Below are 9,516 nucleotides of genomic sequence, written 5' to 3' on the forward strand. Positions count from 1 at the left end.
AGAGGCTGAGGAGGGGAAAGGCAGCCTCCGACCCCCTAGCACTGGACACGGGGCCCTGGAGTCCGGCTGCGCCACCCGCCTCCCATCCGCGCGGTGTTCGCCCCGGCCCCTCGGCCCCAGGCCGGGCTCTGAGGGCGCAGCCGGCTCTGCCATGGACTTCCTCCGATCATTTTTATTCCCGGTAACGAGCGGAGCGCCACTCCGCAGCCCGGGTGAACGTCCTGGGAGCCGTCGCTCATTAATCTTGCAGTAACCCCGTGAGCCGGGTCACGGCAGATTGATTACAGAAATAGATCCCATCAATCCCCCGCCCCGCCCCAGCCTCCCGGGCCGGCCTGGGCTCCGCCGGCCCCTCCCCGCGCCGGCCGGCCCGTCGCCTGCTCCTCGAGACGGAGGAGGCCGCGTGCGCGAGGTGCGAGCACAGGGCTGGAGCCCCGCCGGGCTCGGCCGCGGGCCCCGGCGCGTCGCCCCCTCCCCTCCGCGCTGTGTCCGTTCCCATCCCCGCCCGGGCCGCTCCTCCCCGCGGGCTGCAGGTCAAGGCTCGGGGTGACGGGGTGACTCGCTGGCGGGAGCCTGGGGAGGCCCACGAGCCCCCAGCCCCTCCCGTGACCTCCACGTGGGGAGAAAGGCCCGCTCAGGCCGACCCCCGAGAACGGAGCGGCTGGAATTCAGGCCTGTACGGAGTAATTACAGGATTAGGCAACCCCCTCGAAATTAAATGCTACCTCTCTACCTTCCAGAGCAGCCGCCCACCCCCACCGCCACCGTGTAATTATCTGGTGAATTACCCTGCAGAGGTCCCGTGGTAATTATGCCAGGAGTCAAAAGCCAGCAATTCTTCCACTCATTACCACCGAGGAATTAGCTTTCATTGTGCGAGCGGCCCGCGCCGCAGCTGGCTGAGCCGTGGTGCTCCGCCGAAGGCCTCGAACCTTCCTCCCACTCCCCAGAGCAGGCCCAGTGCAGGGCGGAGGGGCCTTAGGCCTGGTCCCGCCCCCCCCAAGACTGTCCCCCCCCCCCATCCTACAGGCCACATAGTGCCGCCCCTGGCTGTGGGCCCGCGGGCGTCCATTTCCATTGTTGTTTGGGGGACGGAGCCTGTCTGCGCCCCCCCCCCCCCGCCCCAGGGCCCTGCTAGTGCAAGGGGAGCGCCGTGTCATCCTGGGCCACGTGTCCCAGCGCGCACAGGTAGACGCGCTCCCGGGCACCCAGAGACGCCGCGCGGGGCCGCGGTCCACGCTGGAGCCCACCCCGCACAAGCGTGGGCCCGTTTCCTGCCCCAGTCTCCCCATCCGCACCATGGACTGGCAGTCAGTCCCCGGAACCGAGCGGGATTGAGCCAGTGGATACGTTTGCACCCGGCGGGGGCAGGCGGGGGGCGTCTGCAGGAGCCCTGGGCTGGGCTGGGGGGAGGTGGGGTGGCGGGGTCTGAGGCTCGGCAGCCCTCGTAGCCTCTCTGAGCCCTGGCAGAAGCGCCGTGCCCGCCCTTCCCCCCCCCCCCCGCCCGCCTCTGGAGGCCCCGTGTGAAGACCTGGCAGAGGAAATGCCGGCCGGGACCTGTACAAGCAAAGCAGGCGGGGCGTCGGGTCCCCCCTCACCCGCCCGGCGCGGCAGCCCCTCTGCGCGCGGCCGTTCCAGCCCAGGCCTGCCGACCTCCCCCCCTTCCCCACGGGCACCCCCACAGTGCCTGACGCCAGCCCCCTCCACGGGCACCCCCACAGTGCCCGGCTCCAGCCCCCCCACGGGCACCCCCATAGTGCCCGACGCCAGCCCCCTCCACGGGCACCCTCACAGTGCCCGGCGCCAGCCCCCCCACGGCACCCCCACAGTGCCCGGCGCCAGCCCCCCCACGGCACCCTCACAGTGCCCGGCGCCAGCCCCCCCCGCCCCCCCACATCACAGAGCCGGAACTCCACCTCCTTGCCGTCTGGCCACTGCCAGAGACCCCGGTGATGGGGTAGCTTTCGGGGACGAGGCGGGGGACCTGGGCCGGGCGGACCGGGCGGAGGGAGGAGGAAGGCCAGGCTTCGCCTCTCCCCTCCTCCACCGCGCCTGCCAATCGCCCGTGGCCCCTGCTGAGCCCGGCTCCTCTCCCCCCCTCCCCCCCACCGCCGCCATGGTAGTGGGGCTGAGACGCGCGGACTGAACCGGCCGCCGCTCAGTTCCAGCTGGCACAAAGAGAGTATTTTGATGTTTTCATTTCTTTCTAGTTCAATAATTCGAGAAAACACGTAGATTTGGTGCTGCTTCCATGGGGCTGAGTACGTTTCAGGACTTTGTGTGGGTTAAAAGTGCACCGGATCTGGGGCGTGCTGCCCGGGGGGGGGGGAGGGGAGGGCGGGGGGGGGGGACCGGGCGGCCCGCCTCTCCTCCCCTCCCGTTGGTGGCCCCGCCTTGTCTGTCACACCAGCTCAGGACCCTGGTGTGCAGCGCCTGGCCCAGGTCTGCCCTGGGAAGGGAGAACCCGCGACTTGGCCGGGAGCTCTCCGTGGTTCTGAATGGGGCCCCAGGAAGCCGCCCTCCTCCTCCCTCGCCATGCCTGGGGCGCCGGGGCCGTGCTCTCCATTCTGCAGCAGAGATGGGGCTCCTGGCCCAGGCCTGGGGCCCGGGGCGTCGCTGCGGGGGGCGGGGGGGGCCCGGGGCGTCGCTGCGGGGGCGGGGGGGGGGCTCGGCACGGGCGTGCTGGCCTGCGGGACGGCTGAAGGCTGCTCCCGGGGACGGCAGGTCCGCTGGAGAACATGCTGGAATGCCCAGGGTGGTGTGGGTGGCGGGAAGGCATCCCGGCGGAGGCGAGGCAGGGCTGGGTGATGGCATGGCGGGGGGAGGCCGGGGTTCAGGAGGCTGGCCAGGAGAGGGCTGGTGTTTCCGTCCCCGGTGCAGGCCCTGGCGCCATTCAGGCCAGGACCGGCGATTGCTCACAAATGGCCACCGACACAGTCTGTCCTCCCGTCTGCAAAACGTCACCCAGGTCACCCAGCTGAGAATATCGCGCCCCTCCCGGGCCTTCCCTGGGGTCCTGAGGAGCAGAACTTCCCAGCAGTTGTCAGGCTCGGAACGGCGAGGGCCGTCTGCTGGGTCGCAGGCTCCGGGCAGGCCAGGGCGGGAGCTGGGCCCGGGGGCCTGAGGGGCCGGGAGGGCAGGGAGGCGGGCCCCGTGGGCCTGGGCCAGGCCAGACCTCGCTGGTGGTGCCGAGTGCGGGTTCCACTGGCGGGCGGAGTCCGCTGTGTGGTGAGGGCTGGGAGGGAGAACACCCAGGTAAAACTGGGGTGTGTGAGAGAGGAGTTGGCGGACACCGCCCTGCAGACGCTGGTGTGGGTGGGCCTGCCGGGCCAGGGCGGGGGGCCACACCCAGACACGCCCCACGGGTTGAAGGGTCATCTTTTTCTTTCCTTCTGCAGGTCCTGGGGCTTGAACTCAGGGCCTGGGCGCTGTCCCCGAGCTTCTTGTGCTCAAGGCTGGCGCTCTACCACTTGAGCCACAGCGCCACCTCTGGGGGGGGGAAGTTTACTGGAGACGAGAGTCCCATGGAGTTTTCCTGCCTGGGCTGGGCCGGCTCTTAACCGGTCATCAGATCTCAGCCTCCGTTAGGATTACAGGCGTGAGCCACCGATGCCCGGCTTAAGGGCCATCTTTTTCACGCTTCTCAAAAATGTTCTTGGCTTCTCTACTAAAGAAAACCATGTTAATAACTCAGCCCACATCTGTCGTCTTTGTTAATAAAATCCTGCACATTCTCTCTCTCTCTCTTTCTCATTTTTCCTGTTGTTGAATGCAGGTTGGATGGAATGTTACTGTGCATCTCATTGCCTTTCTCACTCCACCATGCCTTCTAGAAAGGTCTTTAGGCGGTCAGCAGTGAGTCAAGGGCCTGTCCTCTGGGCTGCCCCGCCGCCCGCCTCCCGTCCGGTCCCGGGGTGCTCTGCCCGGCCCGGCCTCACTCCGCCTCTCAGCACACACGAGCTGCGTGGACCTGCTTGCTTCGTGGCGTCCCCTAGCGGCTCCCGGCCGTGGCCCATGCTCCGGGCCGAGCAGTTTGGGATGGACACTGACTCTGGGACATGCCCGTAAAGCCCTCAATCTTCTAGGTTTTTTTTTAAAGGGAAGTCTGCAAGCCCTGTGTGGCTGGTGGGACTCAGCCTCCTGCCATGCGGGCCACCCTGTCTTCTCATTTTCTGATTTGGGGGCCGGGCTGGGAGGGGGTGGCCGCCGGGGGCATTGCTGGGGGGGATACGGAGTGCTCTGTGCTGCCTGACCCTCCCAGGTCGGCAGGGGGCGCTCCTGGCCCACCGCAAGCCATGCGGCCACAGGACAAAGGCAGGTGGGCTGTCCCTGGGCTCCAATCTGGGGTTCACAGCTGGCTTGGAGCTGCCAGCCCGCACTGCCCCTTCCCCCCTCTCCCTCCTCCCCCCGCCCCGCCCCTGCTCCTGCTGCTGCCTGGGGTCCTTTCTCCCAAGCGTGCTCTCTCTCTCTCTCTCTCTCTCTCTCTCTCTCTCTCTCTCTCTCTCTCTCTCTCTCGCTCGCTCTCTCCCTCTCTCTCTCCTTCCCTCTGGCCTCCCCTCCCCCTGCCTAGCTCTTCAACTCCATCTGCCTTTACACCTCCACAGCCATCCCCGGCCTCGGCCTCCTTCTGTCTCAGTCAGCTGCCTGCCTCCAGCTCCTGTCTGCTTCTGACTCAGATCAGAGCTGGCAGGAGTCTCGGGCCTGGTGGTCCCTTTCCGTGTCTCTCCTGCTCGGGCCGTTTTCTCTGCTGGCCGGGTTGCTGGGTCAAGGACCACGTTATCAGACACCGGTCAGCGCGGGACAGGCACTTGCCCTCTGTGGCGTCTGCCCCGGGGGGGCCTCTCCCCGCTGCCGGCTGCCTGTCTCCCGCACCGGGCCCCGCACCGTCTGGGAACTGGGGAGCAGCAGGGCACTGGGCACGCCTGGCTGGCGGTTCACCTAGGGCACAGCTGGGCTCCTGGTGCCGGGTGCGGCGCCAGGCGGAGGGGAACCGGACTGGACGGGAGGCCCTGGCCGTCTCTGTGGCCACTTGGCTGCCCACCTGCCTGACGGCCCCCGGGCTCCCCATCCGAGTAACCGGTGCCGGGCGAGTTGTGGTCCAGCTCTGCCCAGCCTGGCCCTGGTTCCAAGGAAGTGCACGGAGAGCCCGCCCTCTGGGCTCCCGGCCTCCACCCAGGCCCCCAGGCCGTGGGGTGGGCGAGAGTCGCAGGCCCTGTTGCGGGCGGGTGGCTGGGGCCCAGGGGGCCGGGAGCTGCTGCCGGGCCGGGGAGTGACCCTTGCCCTGGGTGGGCCGCTGCTGCGACCCAGGAGCACTGGGGGCCTCCGTCATTGGTCCAGCTCTGGATCGGGAAGGCCCCTGGGGCAGCCGAAGGCAGGCGCCAAGGTGGAGGACAGGCAGCGCGGGAGGCTGGGTGCAAAGCCCAGGGAGAGCGGGGCGGGGCTGGGGGCGGGGCAGGGGCGGGGCAGGAGGACGGCAGTCACAGAGCCTCGAGGACAGTCGCTTGCTGCAAGGGTGGACAGCGGTGGACCGTCTGACAGCCCACAGAGGAGCCGAGCTCGGCAAAGCCGGCGGGGGCCTGCTGCGACTTGCTTCTCGGCTAGAGAGTGGGGTGGTCCTGAGGGCTGAGGGCCCTGGGCTGTGAGGGCTGTGGGCTCCGAGGGCCGTGGGCTGTGAGGGCCGTGGGCTCCGAGGCCCGTGGGCTGTGAGGGCCATGGGCTCTCAGGGCCGTGGGCTCTCAGTGCCGTGGGCTCTCAGTGCCGTGGGCTCTCAGTGCCGTGGGCTCTCAGTGCCGTGGGCTCTCAGGGCCGTGGGCTCTCAGTGCTGTGGGCCGTGAGGGCCGTGGGCTCTCAGTGCCGTGGGCTCTCAGTGCCGTGGGCTCTCAGTGCCGTGGGCTCTCAGTGCCATGGGCTCTCAGTGTCGTGGGCTCTGAGGCCCAGTGCTGGAGGTGGGAGGACACGCTGCCCTCGAGGCCCTTGTCTGGGCAGGTCTGTGTTCAGGAAGCCTGCCGTCGGCAGGCAGTGGGCCCGCCCCGTTCCAGCCTCTGAGTCCCGGCAGCCGGGAGGCTGAAGTCCTGGAGACTGGGGGTCCTGCGGGCGTGGACTGTGAGGGTGAGGGCCTGTGGAGAGCATGCTGCTGGGGGGCCCTGCCCCTTCCTCCAGGGCGTGGCCTGGGCCTTCTGCTGCCTTCTCCAGGCCATGGACTCTGTGGCTGCCCTCATGTGGCCGCGTGGAGCAGCTAGGGAAGCCTCCCCGGCAAGGGTGGCACTGAACGTTGCATCCTTAGCGCTCGCTCGCTCGCTCACCGCTTCCTCCTCCTCTTCTTCCTGTCCCGCCCCCTGCCCTCTGGGCGCCCGCTGCCCTGGCTTCTGCTCTCCATCTTGTGCCGTCTTGTTTGTGGGCTACCGTGGGTCCTTCCCGATGGACGGAGCCCCGTGAGGACTCTGTGGACTCACTGACCAGCAGGGCGGGCGGCCCCCCTCCCTGTCGGAGTGACTGAATGCCCACAGAGGGACGTGGCCAGCCGCCCTTCGGGTGTGACCGGCTTGGGGGCCACGGGACATGGCCCTGCGACTCGACAGCCGCTGCTGAAGGGGCTGGCAGAGGGGTCTCGCCAGGGCCAAGTCAGAACGGAGGCCCCAGTGCCAGGCGGCTGAAGGCCCCGTCCACGATGCCGTCAGATGTACTTAGCTGCTTGTGTTTTTGGTATGTCTGAGGGTCCTCTGAGCGCAGGGGGCCGGGCCCGGGTGTGGGCGGGGACTCGGTGGGTGTGGGCGGGGCTCCACCTGGGGGCGGGCAGGGCCCCAGGGAGGAGCACAGGGCTCAGCCTCTGGACCTCCAGAGTGGTCTCGGGCGGTCTCAGGATGGGGCTTCGGGACAGGCCTGGCTGTGCTGCGTGGCTGTTTGTGGACAAAACCAGGACACTGGCTTTTGCTGTCTTTGGGTTTTTTTTTGTCCTGTGAAATGAGATTAAGAAAACCCGAGGCTCTGGAGGGGACCGCGGTCCGCCTTGCCGCCCCCCCCCCGAGCTCGGCCCCTCGGTGCGTGCCCTCTCCCCTCCCGCTGCCGGCGGACACTGCCGTCTCCACCGCAAGTCTGCGCTGCTGCGCGGGCCCCGCGGCTCTTGCCGACAGCCCCGCATTTTAAAGGAAGGGCACACGCTCAGAACTTTGAGGGTCGAATCGTGAAGAAATTCACTAATTGCCGAGCGTAGCTACTTTCCCTCTGATCTTTTCTTTTTCCTCCCCGAGTAGGGAAGCCGCCACCATGAGAACAGACGGGTCCCCGCGGGTCCCCGGCTTGCCCCAGCCATCCAGCCCACCCTTCCCACGACCACAGGCGAGGAACGGGGCCCCGAGAGGCCGGTGGCACGCCGTGGGGGCTGCACGCGGTTCACGCCGGCCGCCGGCAGGGCGGCCGTGTGTGCAAGAACTGCCCGTCGGGGGGCCTCGTCCAGACACAGTCGCGGCCAGCAGAGCCCCTCCCTCGCCCGCGCCCTGCTGGTGTCTCAGTCTGGCCGGCTGGGGCGTACCTGGAGGGCGGGCGCCGGGGTCAGGAGCGCGTGACCCGGCGCTGGCGAGCCCGAGGCCGAGGGCCGTGCCTGGGCGCTCTGGTCGCAGGCCTGCGTGCGCCGTCTTCCGGGCGCCACGTGGCGCCGGGCAGCACGTCCACGCCGGTGACCGGGAAGAGGACGTCTGTGAGGCCCGGCTCGAGTGGCAAGAGCTGGCTGTGGCGGCCCTCCCTCCGCCCGAGCCCTCTGCACGCTTAACTGGGAGGACGCCAGGCCGGGCCAAGGAAAGCAGAGATCGAATTGGAAACACGGAGCAAAGGGGGCTGCGGGTGTGGCTCGAGTGGCAGAGTGCGGTCCTGAGTTCAAAACCCTACGCCACGTAACACCAAAACTCAGGTCATTTGGGGTCCTTTCACCCGGCCCCTGGGGGCAGCTGTGCCGCTGGGGGGGGCCCCCTGTGTGCCAGCGGGGGGGGCTGCACCCTGTCCTCCTCAGGTTCCTCCTGGGCCTCTGCACCCAGCCCAGGCCTGCAGGGGCCGGACCCAGGGGTGCCCAGGCAAAGTGCGGCCTCCCCTCCCCCTCCCTCCCCGCGGGTCCCCCTCCCCCGCAGGCTCCCCCTCTGACAGGCACCTCATTAGCAGAATCTCTGTAAATAACGCCGGGGAGTTAGAGTTACAACAGGGTAGCTCATTAAAGCACTTCGCTCGTCTCACTTCCCAATTAGTGTTTCTGCCGAGCAGCTGCCAGGACTTCCGTGACAGGGCACCGTGGGCATGTCGAGGCCGGGCAGGGCGGGGGGGGCCGGGGAGCCGTGGGCAGCCTGGGTCGCGGCTCTGGGCGGCACGGGAGCTTCTTCGCCCCTCCAGCGAGCAGGAGGGAGCCACAGTGCTGGACTAGGTCCTCCGGGCTGCCCCCCCCAGGAGGGGTGGGCAGGTGGGCGCGTGGGCCACAGCCTGGAGGGGGACTCAGCCTCGGGCTGGGCTGGGTGGGCAGCTCCATCTCTGCCCTCCACCCTTGTATGGGCCACATCCCTACAGTGCTGACAGCCCTGGCCCCCACCCAGCCACGCCCCCAAAACTCACCTCCCGTGGCCCCCCACCCCAGCCACGCCCGCAAAACTCACCTCCCGTGGCCCCCCCACCCCAGCCACGCCCCCAAAACTCACCTCCCGTGGCCCCCCACCCCAGCCACGCCCCCAAAACTCACCTCCCGTGGCCCCCACCCCAGTCACGCCCCCAAAACTCACCTCCCGTGGCCCCCCACCCCAGTCACGCCCCCAAAACTCACCTCCCGTGGCCCCCCACCCCAGCCACGCCCCCGGCCCTGCCGCAGCCAGAGAGGAGGAAAAGACTGCCGAACGACCGGCGGGCTGTCCCCAAGATGAGTCAGCTAGGCGACAGCTTGTTTTTTGCTGGTACTGGGACTTGAACTCGGGGTCCGTGTGCTGCCCCTTCGCCTTTCTCACTTCAGGTGTGTGTGTGAGCCCTGGAGCCGCAGCTCCACATCGAGCTCTTTGGCGGTTACGTGGAGATAAGAGCCTCACAGACAGCTCAGGCTGGCTTCGAACCTCCGTCCTCGGATCATACCCTCCTGAGTGGCTAGGATCACAGGCGTGGGCTACCGAGGTTGGGCTCGGGAGACGTTTCAGGGGCCCGTCCCGGGTCACACAGCGGGCCGGGCCTGTGTGGGCTGCGTGTGTCCCCCGGGAGGCTCTGGGCCGGGCGCACGCGGTGGGAGCCAGGCCCGGCCTCGGCCTTCGGAGGAGCACGGGCCCCTGAGCGGGCTGAGCGGGCTTCCTTTGTCTGTCGCTCTGGCTCCAAGCTTCCGGCTCCGCTTTGGGACGGAGCGGCTGATCTCTCCCGATTTCTCTCCCTCTTGCTGAATCAATAGCCTTGCTGGGCAAGGCTGAAAATGAAATTTACATTCAATGGTTTCCATGACAACCGTGGTGCTGGCCGGTTTCTCCTGCTCTGGGGTACGGAGTCTCCCCCGTGAGGAGAGCCTCAGCA

The 9,516-nt window shown here is 68.4% G+C and overlaps 1 protein-coding gene across 1 annotated transcript; it reads right to left on the reverse strand.

The window, feature by feature from the left end:
• Nucleotides 1-4,672: 4,672 nt before the first annotated feature.
• Nucleotides 4,673-5,713, reverse strand: LOC125357962 (translation initiation factor IF-2-like). Its single transcript, XM_048354796.1, has one exon. The coding sequence runs from the start codon at nt 5,711-5,713 to the stop codon at nt 4,673-4,675; it is 1,041 nt and encodes a 346-aa protein (XP_048210753.1).
• Nucleotides 5,714-9,516: the final 3,803 nt, after the last annotated feature.

The sequence above is a fragment of the Perognathus longimembris genome, chromosome 10 (genome assembly GCF_023159225.1).
Source record: "Perognathus longimembris pacificus isolate PPM17 chromosome 10, ASM2315922v1, whole genome shotgun sequence".
NCBI classification, from domain to species: domain Eukaryota; kingdom Metazoa; phylum Chordata; class Mammalia; order Rodentia; family Heteromyidae; genus Perognathus; species Perognathus longimembris.